This window comes from Leucopleurus acutus (genome assembly GCF_964270905.1).
Source record: "Leucopleurus acutus genome assembly, chromosome: 12".
Taxonomy (NCBI): domain Eukaryota; kingdom Metazoa; phylum Chordata; class Mammalia; order Artiodactyla; family Delphinidae; genus Leucopleurus; species Leucopleurus acutus.
Genome location: NC_139154.1, coordinates 48,232,623 through 48,253,385, shown reverse-complemented (window position 1 = coordinate 48,253,385; position 20,763 = coordinate 48,232,623). Strand labels below are relative to the sequence as shown.

The window sequence follows — 20,763 nt, the reverse complement described above, 5'->3', positions numbered from 1 at the left end:
TGAAGTTACTATAGAAATTTTTTTTAGAACAGTAACCTTCAAACGGGGATCCTCATACCCTAGGGGAACATGAATCTTTTCCAAGAGGACTCAAGTTCTAGGGTTTAGTTTTGGTTTATCTAGGACTGTTTTGGGTTTAGCGCTGAAAGTCTGGCATCCCAGGAAGCCCTCAGTCCCTAAGGCTGGATCTCAGCCTCCATATTCGCTCCTTCCTAAAACTGATATGACTGAGGTTTTGCCTGGTTCTGCTTTCCCACCACTCACCTCTTCATAAGAACCCTTCTCTCACTTTATACTAACCGCACATCTTACTCAGTCCTAATTTTATTATGATGACTAGTCGTGGGGTGAAAAAAACTCCAGGCCACCAAAAAAAGGAGACAATTGGAAATATTGATATGGGCAAAGCCTCCTTTAATCTAGGCATCATAGACCCTTGGAAAGGCATCTCATCTTTCACTTATATACTGTGACGGTTAATTTTATGGGCCAACTGGGCCAAGGGGTTCCCCGATATTTGGTTAAACATTATTCTGGGTGTGTCTGCGAGGGTGTTTCTAGATGAGATTACATCTGAATCAGTAGACTGAGCAAGCAGATTGCCCTTCCAAGGGTGGGCCTTGTCCAATTCATGGAAAGCCTGAATAGAACGAAAAGGTGGAGTCAGGGAGAATTTACTATGTACACGTTGAAGGTGTTACAATTTTAGTTGTGAATTATACCTCAGTAAAGCTAAAATATTATAGAACATAACTGATTAAAAAAAAAAAGCAAACATATAAGCATTATCCCAAGGGGGGAAAAGGTGTGGAGCATGAACCACTGCTCAGAAAGCAAAGAAAACAAGAAGTTGAAGGGAGGCTCTAGGCTGTACAGCTGGTGAGAAGCCTGGATGGAGGAGGTGGTGGGAACTGTAAATATATGGGCGAGAGCAGAGGTGGGGGCTGGGCCCTGAAGGAGAGACTGAAGGCCCCAGAGAATTTTGCTTCCTTCAGTTTTGTCAAGGGCCAGCCTGTGGATGATCTCTGAGAGAAGGTCCTAGAGCCTTGAGGAGGAGAGTCTATGATGTCAGCCCCCGACCTCTGTGACATAGGCACTAGATGCCAGGGACAACTGCCCCAGGAAAAGGGGCTCCCAGCTCCCAGCTCCCGAGGGCTGCTGGGACAAAGTGCCCACCTCCCAGAGGTTTTCACCAGCTAGCCCCACTGCTACTACTGCTACTGAGCATGAAAAGCCATCGTGGCTGGGGCCAGACTGAGCCAGAGGACATCAGCGTTAGGGAAGACTGGGATTAGGGCAACCAGAGTGCCAGGAAACCAGGATGCTTGCAGAATCACTGATTCAGGTTTAGGAGAACAAAAACCTGGTAACAGAAGACCTCCGCCTGGCTGAAGGAGGACCGAGGGCAAGGCTCAGACAGAACTCTTGGTCAGAGTGAGTTTTGGGTGACAGACGCTGGGGGCAGAGAGGGGCGTACCCACCATTGTTGACTCTGTTCCTCTCTCTCCCAGGTCCCACATCACTGAAGTGCCTTGAGAAACACAGCCCAGAGGAACCCTCATTGGTAAGAGCTCACAGCACCAGAACACCCTCAATTCCTAGTCCCATCTCAGTCCCCATCTCCCAAGCCCCCTCCTCTAACTCCATCCTATCCACCCTCCCCTCCTTCCCTACTCCTCTCCTCCTTAGCTCTTACCTTCTCTGGAGCTTTTTGCCAGCTCTTCTGACCCCAGGGTGACATGGAGTTAGGGCCTTGGTGAACCAGCCTGCATGGTACATAAGCCAGAGCCAGAAATGGACCCAGCCTCCCAATATCTTGGGCTGTTTCTTTCTCTACAGATCCTATGGGCTGTGTCTTCCTCCCTGGCCCACCCAGATAACTTCTGCTGTTGTTCAGCTCCCAAGAGTCAGTCCTGATTCTCCATCCCCTCCATCCCTCATCACTGGCCCACTGCAAAGAAGTGAGAAGGCAAGTTTAGAGCCAAACTCCCGTCTGAACACCCAGAGAAGCTGGTGCTCCAGGGCTGGGTGTCTCCTTGGCTTGCCACCAACAGTCCTACCAACACCAGGCTGGAGCCACATTCTGTGCACAGAAGGCCTTGATTTCTCAGCCACTTCTGGCCCCAGAGATGCTGGTCCTGCCGCTGCCAGGTCTCTAATCTGTGGGCTTGACACTCCATTCTCCTCTGGATTCAAGGCAATGTTGCCTCAAAACAAGGACCAAGTGCTGCTACAGAACGCAGCACCCCCTGGGCGCCCCCCTCGGGGCCCCTCAAAAATTGTGGACTCCCTTCCCTGCAACCTTCGACCTCAACCTCCCCAACAATCACTCCGTCCCACCCACCCACCTTGCTCTCCTCCCCCATGGTCCCACTCAGCAGGCTCCCATTTCTACTCTTCTGACTCAAATTCAGACTTTGTCCTACATCCCTACTCTTCTTATCTCCCAAGTTCCCCTTCTTTCTTTCATCAGAATTGCCTCTCTGTCTCTGCACCACGTTCTTCCTCGCCCTCCCACTGGCTATACCCATCTCCTACTCTCACTCACTCCTCTTCTCTCTCTCAGCCACAGAACTCCTCTCTCCTGAGCTCATGTTGCCAGTCTCCTTCCCACCCCGAAGACGTACCTAGCTCCACTCTCACCTCCCCAAGCCCCAGTCTACCTTCTCGTGGGGTTCACTCTAACAGCCGGACATGGCCCTCGCAGCAGCACAGGAACACCGGGTCCCCTGTGGGGGAGGGGGGCTGCGTGGCAAGCGAGAGGGACCCTGCAGAGTTCAGGGACCCAGGAGCCCTGGTCCAGGCCCTCGTGGTTCATCTGGGGCAACGCCGTATAGCCCACGACCTGCGGCTACGGCTTTTGCAGTGCCTGTGGCAAGGCAAAACCGGCAAGCCCCCGGTCGTGGAGTATCCTGTCTGTCTGGTATGTCTCCGGCCCCGCAGCCCCTCTTGCCCTATCCCCAGGTACAGGACTGGACCCAGGCTACTTGCTTTCCCCCAGCTACTGCCCTGTGCGCAGGGCCAGGAATCCGGACCACTGCGCATCGGCATTGGCTTTGGCCTCCGCCTGCCTCGGGGCCAGGCCAGGGCCTTGCATCTGTTGCCAGAAAGAAGGCCGGAGGAAGTAGGGCCTCGGGGAGAGGCCGCTCAGGCCCGTGGGTGTTAAGCCCAGGCATCTCAAGCCCCAGCCCCTCAGGCCCAGGCAGATCTAGGCCCAGGCAACCCCTCCCAGAACGGGAGCCTCAGGTCTGTAAGCCCTCAATCGCCAAACTCCATGTGCTGTTCAGGGTCTCAGACCCAGGCACCAAAACAGGCCACTGTCTCCCTGAAGCCCAGACCTTCCTCTGCCTCAAAGAGGCCTGCCTCTCCAGAGCCCATTCTCCGAAAGTCACCACTCTAGTGCCAGAGCCACGGAGGCTCCCTGGAGCACCTCCTCCGAACCCCACCATCCCTGCCCGGCCCCAGATCTCAGGGGGCCCCCGAGACACTCTGAAGGGCTGGCTGGCTGGAGGTCAGCTATGTTCTCCAGCCCTGAACCCTGGGAGCCCCTTGTGGAGTCTGCTTTCTCCTGGCTGAAGAGGACCAAGGGCACCCGAGGCCCCACTCAGCCTTCGGTGTATCCAATAAAACCTGACCCTGCAAAACTTGTGTTTGTGTCTTGCTGAGCAGATCCTGTGGGCGGCTGTACCTTCAGGGTGACCAGAACCCAACAAGGGGTGGAGGAGAGTCAAAGGAAACAGAATGACCAAGGAGAGTGAGTGCCATATATCTGAGGAGGGCAAGGGACCCATAAGCCCTGAGCACCTGAGATGTGCAGAGGGCTCTGCCAGGCCCTTCACCCATTTAATTCGATTTGTTGGGACAGATAATGGCATCCCCAGAGATGAAGCCACTGGGCCCCTTCCTCTGGCTGCACCTCAGATTAAAAGGACTCATGCTGACAAGGCCAGGGGAGCAGCAGGACATGTCTCCTTGCAGGCAAGGGCAAGCCTAGCGTTCACTGCAGAGAAACACGGGGTCCTCACGTTGGAGATCAGAAATCCAAGGGCCCCCTCAGGAGGGTGGGGTGCGAGGCAGACCTTGGATAAATCACTTCGTCTCTTGGGTAAACGTAAAGGCTGCGCTCGACGAGTCTGCGTATCACTCCTGAAGTGTGGACAGTCCTAATCCACGGATTTCTTTATTAAAGGCTTATTAACCTCCCTTAACCTTTATTAGCACACCCCGTCCCCACCCCCCACCCACCCCGCTACTGCAGAACAAGACATTTCCTTGAAGCTGGTGCGCGCCCCCAAAGCCCCGCAAAAAGATGGCGGAGTCTGCCTTCACAAGCGGGCGGAGACCGGCATCCTGGAGCTGGGGCTCCGCCTGCCCGCGGCCGGCTAGTGCTGACGCGTATTGGCGGCTCTGCGCCTGCGTGAGGAGTGCGGGCTCGGTGCGCCTGCGCCTTGCGCGTCTGCGAGACCGGGTTAGGCGGCCCGCGGCAGCGATAGGGGGCCTTGTGTGTAGTTACGGTTTCTGCAACCCGGCGGCTGTGAGAGGGGTCTGGAGTCCTCCCGGCGGCGACCGGACCAAAGTCAACAGCGACCGTAGCAGCAGTCGAAGGCCGGGCGGCATGTCCCCGGTGCCTCGGCGCAGATAGTGAAGCGCTGGTCGAGCGGGATGGGTCGGCGCCGGGCGCCAGAGCTGTACCGGGCCCCGTTCCCGTTGTACGCGCTTCAGGTCGACCCCAGCGCTGGGCTGCTCATCGCTGCGGGCGGAGGAGGCGCCGCCAAGACCGGCATAAAGAACGGCGTGGTGAGTACAGTGCCCCTGGGGCCGGGTCGCGCCACGGGCTGAGGGCGATTCTGGGAGGGTCTGGGGGCGGGCCGCACCCCTGCTTCGGACCCGGCCCCTCCCGGGTGGGAACCCCGGCATGCCGGGCTTCCCGGCGCGAATTTCAATCGAGAACTCACCGGTCAGTTGAGAGGCTCCTAAGGTAAAGTGAAAACTGCACACGGCGCTACCTAGGCACGAACGCTTCAGTTCGACCTCAGGATTAGCACCAGGGGTCTTATCCTGGCTTTTTCCAGGGGGACCACATAGACTTGTCTGCCAGACTAATAGCAGCGGCGAGTGAAATAGAAGCTAGGGTTTCATCATTCTTCTTGTTCTGCAAACTAGAGCCTTGCTTGCTGTACAGATTCGTGAGGCTCAAAAAAGGAAAAAGGTTGCAAACAGTCTTTTAAACTAGAAAGTGTAGTTAGCAAAGGGGTAGGGCATCAGACTATAGGATGTAAGTTTGCCCTTGAGGTGCTCTCTGAACCTCATCCTGGTTCCCTCTCCCACAGCACTTTCTGCAACTGGAGCAGATTAATGGGCGCCTTAGCGCCTCCTTACTACACTCCCATGACACAGAGACACGGGCCACCATGAACTTGGCGCTGGCTGGTAACATCCTTGCAGCGGGGCAGGATGCCCACTGTCAGCTCCTGCGCTTCCAGATCCATCAGCAGAAGAGCAAAAACAAGGCAGGGAAGGCAGGTGAGAGCCCCCTCTCTAGATTTGGGAAGAGGGTTAAATAAGTAAGATCTCTCTCATCTTGGTCTCTGATGAAGTGGGGCTGGAAGTGGGGTTATGGTAGCAGGTGAGAAGTTCGATGTTCACCACTAGAGAGGGGGCCAGTACTACTTACTTGAGAAACCTGGAACCTGGCAGGCTGTTTGTGTTGCAGGTTCCAAGGAGCAGGGGCCTCGACAAAGGAAAGGGGCTGCCCCAGCAGAGAAGTCTGGAGCTGAAACCCACCAGGAGGAGATAGAATTCAGCGTAGAGAATTTGCAGGCGGTGCAGACAGACTTCAGCACTGATCCACTGCAGAAAGTTGTATGCTTCAACCATGATAGTACCCTGCTTGCCACTGGAGGGACGGATGGCTACGTTCGTGTCTGGAAGGTGTGGTTTTGGGAGGTTAGAGGATGAGTGTCAGTAGCAGCAAGGCCAGAATTGTGAGAATCTGAACATGGGTTCTGGGGAACTTGTGAGTGAAGCCTGCACTGAGCGGCCATTAGTAGAGAAGAGGGGTGAGTATCATTGCGCTCTTGCCGGGTACCTAGGCTAACTGTGGTGGTGGTTTGGCTGCAGGTACCCACCTTGGAGAAAGTTCTGGAGTTCAGAGCCCACGAAGGGGAGATTGAGGACCTGGCTTTGGGGCCTGATGGCAAGGTGAGGAGTTGAGAGGGCGGAGAAAATAGGTGATTATGCTGCTGGCCCAGTAAGTGGATCCCCTAACCGTCCATCCTTGGAATCTTGATTCCTGACTAGTTGGTAACTGTGGGCTGGGACCTTAAGGCCTCCGTGTGGCAGAAGGATCAGCTGGTGACACAGCTGCACTGGCAAGAGAACGGACCCACCTTTTCTAACACGCCTTACCGCTACCAGGCCTGCAGGTGTGGAGACCCCAGAGGGTGGCTGAAAGAGGCACAGCCTAGATGTGGGGGAGTGGGAGGAGACTGGGGGGAAGCTGGGGAGGGTCGGAGCCCTGTCGGGTGTTACCCTAGGCCTCACCAGGGTGCAGGAGGGCAAACACCTCTGAGGAGGGTTGGGTGGGCCCCAGGAGCTGAACAGCTTCTCGCCCGGCCCCCAGGTTTGGGCAGGTTCCAGACCAGCCTGCTGGGCTGCGACTCTTCACGGTGCAGATTCCCCACAAGCGTCTGCGCCAGCCCCCGCCCTGCTACCTCACAGCCTGGGATGGCTCCACGTTCTTGCCCCTTCGGACCAAGTCCTGTGGCCATGAAGTCATCTCCTGCCTTAGCGTCAGGTGTGAGACAGTGGTGGCTTGGCTGGGTATGGGGGGACCAGGGGGAGCTCAGGGAGACGTGAGTCCCTGAGGAGTGTCGTTGCTGCACAGACTCCAGGACAGTGAGCATTTTATTGTTTGTTGCAGTGAATCGGGCACCTTCCTAGGCCTGGGCACGGTCACTGGCTCTGTTGCCATCTACATAGCTTTCTCTCTCCAGGTAATGAGTGGAGGTGGGCACAGCCCTGAGGGCTTTTGGGGTGGGGATTCTAGGCCTGCTTCTGCACTGAGTGTGCAGGAAGGAGTCTGGCCCAGCCTGTAGCGGGAAAGTCTTCTGGGGGCAGAGGCCGTGTTTTCCGGAAGGAATGTTCCCAGTTGGGCCTTCCCTCACTGGTTTTCCTCCTGTCCCCAGCGCCTGTACTACATGAAGGAGGCCCACGGCATCGTGGTGACGGATGTGGCCTTTCTACCTGAGAAGGGTCGTGGTCCAGAGCTCCTTGGGTCCCAGGAAACTGCTCTGTTTTCTGTGGCTGTTGATAGCCGTTGCCAGCTACACCTGCTGCCCTCACGACGTGAGTCACTGGGGTGGGTGCGGTGGGGGAACCACCCCAGCTTTCGCTGTAGCGAAAACTTGCCTCCTGGAGAATGGGATGCTTATCTGTAGCCACTACCCCCTTCTTGAATGGTTCTGTTCTCTGGGCTGTGATGCTCCTTTGCCTCCTGACTCCTTCCCTTCCCCCGTTGCAGGGAGTGTTCCTATATGGCTGCTGCTGCTGCTGTGTGTCGGGCTTATCGTTGTGACCATCCTGCTGCTCCAGAGGGCCTTTCCAGCTTTTCTTTAGCCTCCCTGCTCCCAGGGAGCCAGGGGCCTGGACACCGCCACCTTCTAGACCAGTGTGGGCCTACCACTGCTCACTCCATCTGGGTCCACAGCTGAGGTTGCCTCTGATGAGACTAATGGGCAACGCCTGCCCTTTCCAGTTAAAGCTTGGCTGTGGCCCTGTGCGACACTGAGTCCTGGGAGCCTTGCATTCGTCATCTGTGGATCTGCCCAGGACAGTGGTGTCTGAAGGCCAGGCCACACCACCTGTCTCCTTCCCTCTGCCTACCAGAGGCTCCATAGTTGAGCTTGTCCTTTCTCCAGAAATATGTGAAGATGCCCAAGAACCTGGAGGCACTGCTCTCCTTCCTGCAGAAACAGTCGTTTTCTTCTCCTCCCCTTACAGCCTCGCGGCCAGTTGCTCTTCACATGAGCTCCTGGCATTTGCTGGGAAAAGCACTGGCCTGGGACTTGGTATTAGAGAAGGAAGGGGCAAAAGGAAGAACCAGGCAGTCATCTTGGGGTTCAGCTGGGTAGCTCCAAGCCAGCCAGGCCAAATATGCAGTAAATTCCTGGACAGTCTACCCTAGCCTTGAGAAAAGGGAAAATGAACTTCAGCGCGTTAGGCAGGAAAAGTTGATATTTAATAAACAAGCGAAGCCTGAACTGAGGCTCCAGATGGTACTCTTGTCAGCTTTTGCCTCCCTCAGGAGGAGTGGGTGCCCTGAGGCTGAGCAGCTCTGCTGGGTGCTGGAAGATGGCTTTGGCATACGGATGCATGAGGCGGCTCACGTAGCAGTGCTGCCAGGGAAGCAGTCCTTCCGGGAAGCCGGTGTGGCCACCCCGAGCTGTGACAAGCAGTGCAACGTGGGGAGAATGTTGGGCAGCCTGTAGGGGAAGGGCTAGGAGGCGTTGGAGAGGAGGTTAGGAGCCCTGGCCTCTGCTGAGAGCCCAGGCTCTTTCCGCTTGCACTGCATGGCCCATTTCCCCCGGGGCCTGAAGCGTCCAGATCCCAGGTGCTCGCCGTGGGCCGGGGAGAAGGGGTCATCAGCTGCATTGAGGCAGAGCACAGGGAGCTGGATGGCATCTGCCTTGGTTCTTGGGCTTGCTGCTCGGTAATAGGCAGCGCAGTCTTGATATCCGAAGACCACAGTTGTGTAGCGCTCATCAAAGTGGTGGATTGTGTGGGCCTGCAGGTGGTGGCGGGTGGGATAGGCTAGGATGAGGAAAGGGAATAAGGTGTTGGAAGAACAGTTTTGGGCCGAGAGGGGAGAGTTGAAACACTCTACCTGTAGCACAAAGTCTACATTCACCACCTTTTCCATCACCTTTCTGTTCCTGCAAAAGAACACATAGGGTGGGACTTCCCTGGTGGCACAGTGGTTAAGAATCTGCCTGCCAATGCAGGGGACGCGGGTTCGACCCCCTGGTCCGGGAAGATCCCACAGGCCATGGAGCAACTAAGCCCACGTGCCACAACTACTGAGCCTGTGCTCTAGAGCCTGCGAGCCACAACTACTGAAGCCCACACGCTCTAGAGCCTGCGCTCCGCAATGAGAGAAGCTACTTCAACAAAGCCTGTGCACCACAACAAAGAGTAGCACCCGCTCGCCGCAACTAGAGAAAGCCTGCGCGCAGCAACGAAGACCCAACGCAGCCAAAAAGAAAAATTAAAAAAAAAAAGAACACATAGGGCTTTGGCTCTACTCCTGGACCTGACCCAGAGCCAGCCTCTGTCCTATCTCACGAGTGAGAAAATCCAGATAGGGAACTGACCCGAGCACTGGGAGAACCTGGCATGTCTGCCATCCTGCCCTGTCTGCTTCCCTTTTCCACTTGTCAAGACCCTACCGGTTCCCAGCTCGGCAGAACCCAGCAGTGAGGTGCTGACTGAAGAGCAGTGAGTTCAGTGGGGTCTCCAGGGAGCAGGTGGTCTCAGAGGTATCCCAGCATGCAGGTAGAGTCAGTGCTGCCACTAACCCCACAGCCCGTCCCATTCGAGCCAAGTGGTTCAGCTAATATCCTGCAGGATTGGCCCAGGGGCCATGAAAGAAGGGTTTGTATTGGTGAGTTGGAACAGGAGAACGGGAGAGAACATGGAGGAGGAAAGAGAAAAAGGAAGACTGGGCCTTTGGGTTAAGTGCAGGCAGCCTTTACCCTCCGAGAGAGATGCCCACAGCCAGCAGTGGAGCTTGGGAGTAGCGGCTCTTTATGTGGTTCACAACTGTCTCCAGATCTTCAGTGTTGCTGGCACAGAGGGCCCTGTAGGTCTGAGGCAAACTGGATCACTGGGTAGGGAAGGAGGCCCTGACCAGAAGGCAGAAAAGTGAAAGGACTCAAGAAATGGAAGACAGGTAGGTTGCGGCCCAGGGTCTCTGAAGGGAGCGGGGTGAAGGGCCACTACGAGGAAGGAGGGTACTCGCCAGCAGTTCTTCCCCACGGCGGCCCCGGTTATTAAATACGATAGCCCTGGGGCACACACAGGTACATGTTAGGCAGTCGCTCCATAAGGGCTCCTCCCCTTTTGGTAGGTTTCAGAAAGGCCTCCGTCAAATGGTGCCCTTCATATGGTACCTCCTCCCCATAGCAGGGTCTGAATTGACCCTCCCCCGACCCCCAGCACACCATTCTAAGTTATCAGACACCACCCAAGTCCGCTGGGCTGTGTCCATCCTTACCTATAGCCATCCTCCAAAGCTTGGTCAACTAGTGCAAGATATATGTCTCCTAACTACTGCCCGTGATACCAGGAAGCAGCAATAACAATGGCTGGGTGGTAGGGTCAGGGTATTGACTGCTGTTAGGCTGCTGGCCCAGTCTAGGAGGAGCTGTCCGCTATCCGGGGTTTCGAGAACTTCCCTGTGGTTTTGGAGAAAAGGGCACAGAAAGATACTATTAGGAACTCCATGTACTTCGAAAGATTTTGCGCCCTCTCCCTCCCCAAACAACTCCCACAAGTTACCAGCATCATTTGAGGGCATGCATTATGCAAAACATTAAGACTGTAACGAGGTATAATGGGACATAAAAGATTTGAGTATTACCTCATGGTTGTGCAATTAAATAGCCTTTCCATATAGCCACTCTGGTTACCCTTAGCACACTGAGGTAGATGGGTCAAAGGTTACCCCCATTTTAAAAGAGGTACACGAGTAGGATTCCCCTGTACTTGCAGCTTCATGTTCACCCCCATCTGTCCCTTCTTACCATGAGTAAGGGGTTACAGGCGGAGACTGCAGTAAGACTCTGAAGATGGTTTGTAGCCGCCCCTCAAAACACCAGAGCGTAGGGTAGAAAGTCTCCACAGTGACTGGACAGTGTCGCTCCAGGAAGGCCAGAAACTGGGACCCAGTCACCAGTTGTGGCCTCTAGTCACACAACACAATGTGCCTCACTCCCCTGATTTTTGCACCAAGCCAGTGAGGTACCTGATACCGGAGTGACCCCTTTCCAGAGGCCAGCCTGGAGGTCACTGCTTTGTCTGGGCGTGAGAAATCTAGCATACCTCAGTCTGGAATGGTCAAGTCACCTCTGTTAAGATAGTCCCACTAGGGCCCCAACTTCAGTCCTAGAGTGTCACCTCTCCAGAATTGCCCCTGAACCGACTTCCACACTCAACCTATCCATGCCCCAAACCCATTTTGGAGAGAGTAGGTAATATAAGTTGCCCAGCTGATCTGCAGGAAAGGTTGGGATCCTGGACAGAGGCTGAAGAAATGCAGCACCATTTAATCTGTGACTTTTGCCTTTTGAATTGTCTACACTTCTGCCAGTTGGATTATCCACACTCTCGTCTCAAAACTAGCTCCGGTCACGCTGGCTCCTTCTGATTTTAGCATTCCATTGTTGCATATTCCCATTCCCTGTTGCATGTGCTCGCTGCTGAAGGGCTTCTTTGTACCGCACCACCTCATTTTCTTACCTAACAGCCCCTGCTGTTAGACCATTCTCTAAAGGAGGAATAGTCCCAATGGGAACAGATTTTCTCTTTCTTCATGCCAGCCAGGAGGAAGATAACAGGGATAGGATGGTGGGCCAGATGAGGTCATTGGGCACTTAGCCCTATCTTTCAACCTCTCTGCTTGGTTCTCTGGATACACATCAAGTGAATGAGAGGGCCCAGCCACAGAGAAGGCTTATGAAGGGGGAGTATGCTGTACAAAGACAGAAGGCCTCAGACTCAAGAAATAGAAATTGCATTTCTGTTGCAGGCCTGAAGGGACCCAAGGAGCAGATTCCTATTTCTTCTTGCAGTCAAAAGGGGCTACGTAAATTATGAACTAGAGAGGCCAGGTTGGTACTGTGACTGTTGTGACTCGTACCCTGGGCCTTAAGCCCTGGAATAATAACACCTGTGATTCATTGTATGCTATTTGCTGGCACTAGGCTAAACCCAACCTTATTATAAGAAACTATGACAGGTTAAGTTGTTTGCCCAAAGTCACACAGCTAGCAAAAGGCAAAGTGGAATAGTAATTATGATATTAGGCAAAATATTCTCTGACATAAATTGTACCAATATTTTCTTAGGTCAGCCTCCCAAGGCAATAGAAATAAAAATAAACAAATAGGACCTAATCAAGATTACATCTGCTTTTGCAGGTCAAGCTTTTTCTAATCAAGCTTTTGCACAGCAAAGGAAACCATAAAATGAAAAGTCAACCTACAGAATGGGAGAAAATATTTGCAAACAATGAGACTGACAAGGGCTTAATTTCTAAAATATACAAACAGTTCATACAACTCAACAACAACAAAAATAAACAACCCAATCGAAAAATGGGCAGGAAAAAAAAAGAAAAAAATGGGCAGAAGATCTAAATAGACATTTCTCCAAAGAAGAAATATAAATGGCTAATAGGCACATGAAAAGATGCTCAATGACTCTAATAGCAAAATGCAAATCAAAACTACAGTGAGGTAACAACCCACACCAGTCCGAATGGCCATCATTAAAAACTCTACAAATAACAAATGCTGGAGAGGATATGGAGAAAAGGGAACTCTCCTACACTGTTGGTGGGAATGTAAGTTGGTACAGCCATTATGGAGAACAGTATGGGGGTTCCTCAGAAAACTAAAAATAGAATTACTGTATGATCCAGCAATCCATACAAAATATATCCATACAAAATTCTAATTCAAAAAGATACGTGCACCCCTATGTTCATAGCAGCACTATTCATAATAGCCAAGACATGGAAACAACCTAAATGTCCATTGACAGATGAATGGATAAAGAAGATGTGGTACATATATACAATGGACTACTGCTCAGCCGTTAAAAAAAAACCACACACACACACACACACATTTGCAGCAACATGGATGCAACTAGATATTACCATACTAAGTGAAGTCAGAAAAAGACAAATACCATATGATATCACTTATATGTGGAATCTAAAATATAACACAAACAAACGTATCTACGAAACAGAAACAGACTCGGACGTAGAGGACAGACTTGTGGTTGCCAAGGGGGAGGGGGTTGGGGGAGGGATGGAGTAGGAGGCTGGGGTTAACAGTTGTAAACTTTTATATACAGGATGGATAAACAACAAGGACCTACTGTATAGCACAGAGAACTATATTCAATATCCTATGATAAACCATAATGGAAAAGAATATTGAAAAAGATTGTATATAAATTGTGTAACTGAATCACTTTGCTGTACAGCAGAAATTAACACAACATTGTAAGTCAACTATACTTCTATTAAAAAGTGTAAAAAATAATTATGATATTACCACCAATACTAGTAAGATTTGTTGCGTGCTCCTTATGTGCCAGGTATTGTGCTAAGCATTTTACATGATTATATCCTATAACCTTCACAATAGCTCTTTGAGATAGGTACTGTGATCCCCCTGTGGGAACGTGTTTGAATATTAAGTAAGTTGTCAAAGGTCACAAAATGTGCCAAAGCTAGGTAGCAGTGGAGCTGGGATTGAAACTAAGAGTTTGTGCTCTTAGTCACTTTACTATAATACCTCCTAGTTGCCAAGATTTTGAGTTATCAGTTTATTAAATCCTTGGTCAAACAGCTCAGTTGTGTAGAACAAGGTGCTAATAAATCACAGGTTTGATGTATGTGGGTTAGTTTCATTTTAATTCTAGTGAAGTGTTTCTTGACTTATCCCTGAGAACTAATTAGTTAAATGCCATTAGTCACTGTGGATGAATCAATTCCAATCCATTACCATGCTGGACAATCCAAACTGCATGTCCTCAGAGTGTCCAGAATGACACTTTCTCTGCATTTAAACCAGTATTTGGAAATCAAAGAAGGATTTGGAGTATAAAGTGGCAGAGGTCTCTGACTTCTCTGTGGCTGGTTGTAAGCAAAGGAAAATGTTTAGTTCAGGACAGCTCTGTTCTGAAATGACTGACTTTCCAAATCAGGCATATACGGTAAGGTTTAGAGCGTATTGTGAGGTTTGGGTTTTTAAAATTGTTTCACTAAGGCAAATGTATTCTGTAAACAACACATAGGATGTATAAAGCTCTGAAAATACAGAAAAGTTGAGGTAACATTAAATTTCCCTATAGATCATTTTAAAGGGCTTGAATCAATAGGTTTCTTGTTAGACTCAGCTACTTAGAACCGAGTTTAATGAAAATTAAAAGATTTAGATTTTTGTGGCTATGTAAATTACATAAATTTCAGTGAGAATAAAATTTCCAAGTTCATCAAAATCATCCTCTTCGGATTTTTCCATTGCACTCTACATGGAGGGCCTAGAACTTAAAACAGGGCTGAATGAGCAAGGACAGTTAGGGTTATCCATTAGTCCTGAGCTAGGCGGGGAACCTCTGCCAGTCCTTAAGAGAAGCAAGGTCCTACTAAGCTGATGGGATGATGGTGGGAGTTAGCCACCACCCCACCAACTGGTTCCTTCATTCAGAGCAGCTAATGAGAAGCTCATCTAGACTGCCTAAAAAGAAAAAGATAGTGTGCATATCTCCCTGACAGCTCAGGATGCCTTCCACCCCGCTTTTCTGCAAGTGTTTGTCCACATCATCGGCAGCAGCACCCCTCCGATGACTGAAAGGCCCAGCTGGCATGGGGAGTACGCGGGATGCAGAGAATCCAGGCAGGCAAAGAACCGACTCTCCGTTAGGTGATAGTAGCAAAGCTGAGCCTGGCTGGAGCGCGGGGCCGGAGTGGTGGTGGGGCTGTGGCGTCAAATTTCACCTGGGCCAGGAGACCCCACCCAGCCAGCCTCCACAAAGGGCTCGAGCCCCTGCTGGAAGCTGCCCTCAGACTCGAGTTACCTACACCCGCCGGAGAGAGCTCTGGACCCGCACCCACCGGGGCCACCCATGCCCAGTAGTAGCCCAAGTAGAGGGCAGCGCCAAGTCCCAAAAGCAGAGAGAACGATTCTGTCCAGGTGTCATCTTGGGGGCCCAGGGAGGAGCTCAGCCTCTCGCGTTGCTGAGTCTCCACTCCCAAGTTCTTGACCGGCTCTGACGCCTGAGCTTCGATTAGTGGGCCCGCGGGTGCGCGCTGGGCCCCGCCCGTCACACGCCATTGGACAGCCTGTGCGGGTTCCGCCCGCACTGCCCGGCGATTCGGGGACCCAGGCCCCGCCCACCGCCCTGCTCCCGGCGGCGGGCGTGGCGAGGGCGGTGCTAGGACGTCAAGCGGGTGTGTGTACCGTGCCTGGGCAGTCTGCGCGGAGCTGACCCCAGTGTCTTGCGAGTGGCTTCTACGGCTCCTGCCTCCGCTTCGCGGTCACCGGCCCTGCGGCCTCTTGTAAGGACTAGCGGCCTTCCCCGCAGCCGCCATCTTGAGGAGCAGCTCCAGCTCCGTCTTCCTCAAACCCTGCCCCGGAGCGGCGAGTCTGACAGCCTGGCCAGAGCCCCCCAGCCTCTCAGTCAGTCACACACAGGGCACAGCCACTGACGTGGTCACACCACTCCACTCCCGTAGTGTTCAGTCATTGACAGTGGCCCTCACACACTGGACACGATCATTCACACCGACACCCCACAGTGTCACGTAGTCAAGTTTCAGCTACTTGAGTGAGTGCCATTCCGCACAGAGTCACACACACATGGGTTAAAGCCACTCGTCCAGTGTCACTCTACGCTGCCTCATACAATCCCTGTCACAAGTACAACAGATACTTACTCATCACCCACTGTGTACCAGGCACTTGGGATGCTGTTCCTGTCTTCATCGGGATATGGAAACAAGTAAGTAATCTACTAGAGCAATGACTCAACCTTGACTGAAGATTGGAATTATCTGTGAGTCTCTAAAACTAGCGGCGCCCAGGCCCTACCCGCTGTTATGGTTGGTCTGAAGAGGAGCCTAAGTATTAATAACAACTTAAAATCTCTCAGGAAGACTCAAATGTGTAATCAGGGTTGAACCCCTGCAACAGAGCATGGTGGTAGATAAGGGAAGTACTAGCTGCAGTGGGAGCCCCGGGGAGGGTGCCCAGACCCCATGGATCAGAGAAAGCACCCCCAGATATTAAATGACAATACATTTAAGGCGAAATCAAAAAATAAGTAGTAGTTTCCAAGACAGGGTGGAGGAGGGGAGAGAGTAATTGTTCCAGGAGAGGGAAGAGCACAAGCATAAGCCTGGATGTGAGAGACTTCTTAAAGGACCAAAAGAAATTTGGTGTTGCTGGAGCATGTGAGATGGTCAGGAATCAGGTTGTGGGCAGCTGCATAAAGGATGTTAGGCTTTATCCTACGGGTGGAGGAAAGCCATCAGAGTTTTAAGAAGGGGTGGGCGACATGATCAGAGTTATATTTCAGAAGAATCATTCAGGCTACTTTGAGAATGGATTGGAGGGGGATGAAAAGCAGGCTAACTAGGAGGCTGTTAACGGAAATTTGGCGTGGACCAGGGCTGCCTGGACGGGGGAAAGCTCAGGAGAGGAGTGAAGATCTTTAAGATAGGAGGCAGAACTGATAGGACTCGGTAGTAGGTTGGAGGTGGGGGAAGAAGGAGGAATCATGGACGACCCCGTTTTCTGACTGCATAGATTCAGGGATGCATGGTGGTAACATTGGGATAGAGAAGCGGGGGGAGGGGAAGTTTTGAGGAGGAAGATGATGCATTCTGATTCAGACACGTCTGGGGTGCTGGTAGGTGTTCTAATTGTGTTTTCTTAGATTCTGAATTTGTCTCTTTGGCATTCATTAATCACAGGACCAAACTAACAGCCAAAGTTGTTCACATCTCCCCTGCAATCCAGAGGCCATACTCTGAACCACTTCCTTTATCCAGCTCTCACACACCAAACCAATATTTTCCCTTTCCTAGATAAACCCAGGACCAGGGACCAGTCAACTAGCGACAGCCCCTATGCCCCAAAGCTCTCTGAAGTTATTAAAACTAGCCAACCCTAAACTGTTTAACCTGCCTCGTCTTGCTTTTCTAGTTTAATAAAAGCTGTGGCCTCTGCCTTCCCCTTGCTCCTTTCTGCCTTCTGACCTACACTGGTGCTTCCCTCTGTGGTCCTGTGTGGTGAGCTGTGCCTCTTCTTCCTGAGGGAACTGTAACATCAAACTCTTCTTTCAGTGGCATTGACCTCTCTGTGTTGTCACTCAGTCACCTTTAAAAATTAAGATCCGGCACAAATCAGTAGGCTGTTCCGTTCCTGAAGTGGCCTGGGGCTCAGAGATTGGAATTTGAGATATGGTAGTTATCAGCATTTAGATGATGTATTAGCTTGCAGGGTTGCCATAACAAAGTGCTGCAAACTGGTTGTCCTGAACAACAGAAATTTATTGTTTCACAGTTCTGGAAACTGGAAGTCCAAGATCAAGGTGTCAGCAGGATTGGTACCATCTGAGAGCAGTGAGGAAGAACTTGTTCCGTACATCTCTTCTAGCTTCTGGTGGTTTGCTGAAAATCTTCAGCATTCCTTGGTATGTAGAAGCTTCACTCCAATCTCTGCCGCATCTTCACATGCTGTTCTCCTTGTGTGTGTGTGTGTGTGTCCAAATTCCCCTTTTTATATGAACACCAGTCATATTGGATTAGGTTCTATGCCAGTATGACCTCATCTTCACTAATTATATCTGCAACTACCCTATTTCCAAATAAAGTCACATTCTGAGGTATTGGGGGGTTAGGACTTCAACATATGAATTTTTGAGGGACACAGTTCAACCCATAAGAGATAGTGATGGAAGCTACGTGAATGGAAGAACACATGAGCAGATGGGGCATGAGGAGAGAGCCCAGAGGAACTCCGACACAGGAAGAAACTAAGAAAAAATGACTAAAGAGAGAGGAATGGTATTGCCGAAACCAATGATACCATGACCCAAGGAGGTAGTGTCCAGCAGTATCCACCTGCCCACCACAGGAAGGAGGACAGGGTGACTTTGATGAGAGTCAGTTTGTTGTTGTGGATGGATGCTGATGGGAAGGAGCTGATGGGGAGGGAGAAGTTGAAGATTCCAGAGAGATAAGAAGTCGTGCACTCAAAGAACTAAGTCTTTGAGCCAGTGGGTGAGGAAGTAGTCTGAAGCCTGGGTGGAGGAACTGGCTGCTCTGAGAAAACTGGTGACACTGCGTTTTGGCCACAAAGCTATAGCCACACACTGCAACGCTGTGCTGGCAAACAGCTGCCACTGTCACCCTTAAGCTGATACTTTCCCAGGCCCCCCCTCCCCCACCATGGCTCAGATGGAGCCACTTCTCAGTGATGTGCAGTCACAGTCACACAGTGATACCCTCACCGGAAACCGACAGTCACGGTGTCACTTGAGCATCACAACTCAGGAGGAGTTCAGCCAGATACCCCAACAGACACACCACTCACATCCTGTACGGTCACACACCCGGACAGTCCCGCATTGGCCATACTCTCTCAAGTGCTGCCATACTGGATACAGAGCCACACGAAGCACCCCCTACCGTGTCACAGGTCTCTCATCCTCGCAGCCACATACATCAGTCACAATCACAGGCTAACAGTAAGTCACATTCTATCTTGTCACACACATCTGGGTCCCAGCAGGGAGTGAGCGCCCAGTTAAACGTGCTTCTCGTTACGCACCAGCTTCATCATCTGTCTCTTTGCCTCTCTCTCTCTAGTTGTCTGTACGCACACACTCACGCACACGCTCTCCCTCGCCCGGTGCGGGCCGCAGAGGGCCGGGGTCTGCGGGCCAGGCCGGGCGGGGCGGAGACCCAGGCCACGGCGCTGGCGCTCCGGACTCTGCCCGGGCCAGGGCGGCGGCCGCAGCCGGGAGGGCTACGTGGAGCAGCCACGTGGAGCGGCCCGGGGGAGGGCCGGGCGGCGGGAGCCGAGGCGCGGCGGCCGCGGCGGCGCACAGCCTCGAGCGACGACCCAGCCGGACCCGGCCAGAGCCGCGCCGCGCCGCCGCAGGTGGGTGCGATCCCCGCCCGGGGCTGGCGGGCTGGGGGCCGGGGACCCCGCCGCGGGCAGCCGGGAATACTGGGCGCCGCGGGGCGGGACCGCGGGCAGGGGCGGTCTCCTGGCCTCCAGGTCGGAGGCTGAAGGCGCAGTCCCTCCGCATCCCCTGCGGCTCGGACGCCGCCGGAGCGCTGGCTCTCGCCTCTGGGCGCCTCTCCGAGGTTACCCCTGAGAGCACGTAGAGGGAGGGCCTAGAAAGCAAGGCCTGAGCTCCCTCGCTGTGATGAGGGGGGTTCACAGTCCCCCAAGGGCTTTTCCGTCCGGTGTCTCATTCGTTGCTCTTGACAGTCCCGGGGGGAGGGGAGGCTGGCAGGAGTTTCATCCTCATTTGACAGCGGAGGAAAAGGGGGACCGGGGAGGGGCCGAGGTTATCACCCAGCTAGAAGTGGCAGGGGGAGCCCAGCTCAGGTGTGGGACCCATTTGGCTGTATAGCCAGTGCCTCTTCTCTTGCGCCGGGGGGTGGGAGGTGCTGGGAGTCACAGGCGGCCCTGGAGAGATAAGTTAAGGGAGAGAATTGAGCTCAGAATTACTTCTGACAGTTCGAATTAGGCAGAAATGGAATGCGTGCCCTGTGGGTGGTAGGCTCCTGTCCTGGAAAGTCCAGTGGAGGCTGATGGCCACTGACAGGCATGCTGTGCGAGCAGTTTTGCACTGGATGGGAAGTCAAGCAAGAGAAAAGGCCCCGCCACATCCTAGAGTCTCCGAAATACTCAGGGAGCATCTACTCACTGCCATGCACTCAACCTACGTTATTCCACTGCATACTCCCCAAGCCCCTACAAGATAGATACCACTATCCTCATTTTTTAAAGTGAAGATCCCAGAGCTCAGAGACACGGAGACACCTGCTGAGATCACACTGTTAGTACTGTGAGAGGCTGGATTTGATCAGAGGTCTAACTGCAAGGCCAGGCTTTCCTCCCATGCACTGGTGCAATGACTTGAAGAAATCAGAGGCTAGAGGATCATTGTGAGTGTGTGTGTGTGTGTGTGTGTGTGTGTGTGTGTGTGAGTGTGATGTGAATAACTTTATTGAATTATATCACAACTCTAGCGGTTGTGGTGGCTTTTCTGTGGTCATTAGGGTAAATTATGTTTATGCACGTTATAGAAAATGATGAGGAACGTTTTTATTTGACAGGCAGTTGTTCAATAGCTGCTCTATTTCTGTTGCTTATAAAAGCTTTTGTAAATACTGTAGTGAGAAATGTGAAAGTGTGAAGCAATCACATTACACCAACCTCATTACACATTACTTGAGGTGCCTTAGCCTGACTTCCTTTAAATAATAGAGGTGAGTTACCTGTACTAAAAATGCCATGTTTGGAAGCATGACTTAGGAGAATATTACTGAGATGACACTAAAAGTTCACGTGCAATTATTTTTTTCTGAAGCGGACTGAAACCAGAGTGCTAGGGTTGTCAGGAGAGCGAAGGCTGTTCCAGGTAAAGGGTGGGACAGCTTGGGCAAAAGCACTGCAAAGTGAAAATGAAAAGTATTTCGCAGACTCCAGTAACCCCTCTGTCTGAAGCAGAGCGTTAGTATAATGGAGCACTGGAAGATGAGTCTAAAATGGTAACTTGATATCTGATTGTAGAAGGCCTTAAATGTCCAGGTGAAGACTCTGGACTGTAATAGAAATAGGGAGCCATTGAAGGTTTTGGAGCAGTGGAGTTCCAGCAAAGGAAGAGTACCCTATGTATGGAGGGTTCTTTAAATCGAAAAGATAGCAGAGGCAGGGACAAGAA

General features: G+C 52.2%; 4 protein-coding genes across 5 annotated transcripts in view; 3 read left to right on the top strand and 1 right to left on the bottom strand.

Moving 5' to 3' along the window:
* Positions 1-2,200: 2,200 nt before the first annotated feature.
* PRR30 (proline rich 30) lies at positions 2,201-3,400 on the top strand (the record flags this gene model as incomplete). Its single annotated transcript, XM_082851357.1, is given in 2 exon segments — positions 2,201-3,163; positions 3,167-3,400. Coding segments are annotated over 2 exon segments (1,197 nt in total).
* A 1,082-nt stretch (positions 3,401-4,482) lies between these two features.
* Positions 4,483-8,249, top strand: PREB (prolactin regulatory element binding). 2 transcript variants are annotated; one of them, XM_082851325.1, is made up of 9 exons: positions 4,483-4,797; positions 5,331-5,523; positions 5,714-5,931; positions 6,121-6,201; positions 6,301-6,425; positions 6,623-6,796; positions 6,923-6,995; positions 7,188-7,347; positions 7,523-8,249. In XM_082851325.1, exons 1-9 carry the CDS (start codon positions 4,663-4,665, stop codon positions 7,615-7,617), a joined length of 1,254 nt encoding a protein of 417 aa, XP_082707451.1. In that variant the 5' UTR covers positions 4,483-4,662; the 3' UTR covers positions 7,618-8,249. The 2 variants fall into 2 exon arrangements, with proteins under 2 accessions (XP_082707451.1, XP_082707452.1); XM_082851326.1 differs by lacking the exon at positions 7,188-7,347.
* Positions 8,250-8,285: 36 nt separating this feature from the next.
* On the bottom strand, positions 8,286-19,116 carry ABHD1 (abhydrolase domain containing 1; the record flags this gene model as incomplete). The annotated part of the gene is given in 13 exon segments (XM_082851430.1): positions 8,286-8,497; positions 8,620-8,785; positions 8,885-8,933; positions 9,447-9,611; positions 9,613-9,618; positions 9,753-9,865; positions 10,019-10,064; positions 10,274-10,325; positions 10,328-10,405; positions 10,408-10,454; positions 10,803-10,963; positions 14,912-15,231; positions 18,693-19,116. Coding segments are annotated over 13 exon segments (1,839 nt in total).
* The window catches only part of CGREF1 (cell growth regulator with EF-hand domain 1), a 12,528-nt gene continuing 10,673 nt past the window's right edge, over positions 18,909-20,763 (top strand). Inside the window, exon 1 of the mRNA XM_082852318.1 lies at positions 18,909-18,965. The gene's annotated coding sequence lies outside the window, so the exon portion shown is untranslated. The remainder of the gene's footprint in view (positions 18,966-20,763) is intronic.

Coding starts and splice junctions, on each gene's coding strand:
- PREB (XM_082851325.1), top strand. CDS start 4,663: ATGGGTCGGCGCCGGGCGCCAGAGCTGTACCGGGCCCCGTTCCCGTTG. Junction 6,426..6,622: donor TACCGCTACCAGGCCTGCAG/GTGTGGAGACCC, acceptor CCCGGCCCCCAG/GTTTGGGCAGGTTCCAGACC. Junction 6,797..6,922: donor ATCTCCTGCCTTAGCGTCAG/GTGTGAGACAGT, acceptor TGTTTGTTGCAG/TGAATCGGGCACCTTCCTAG.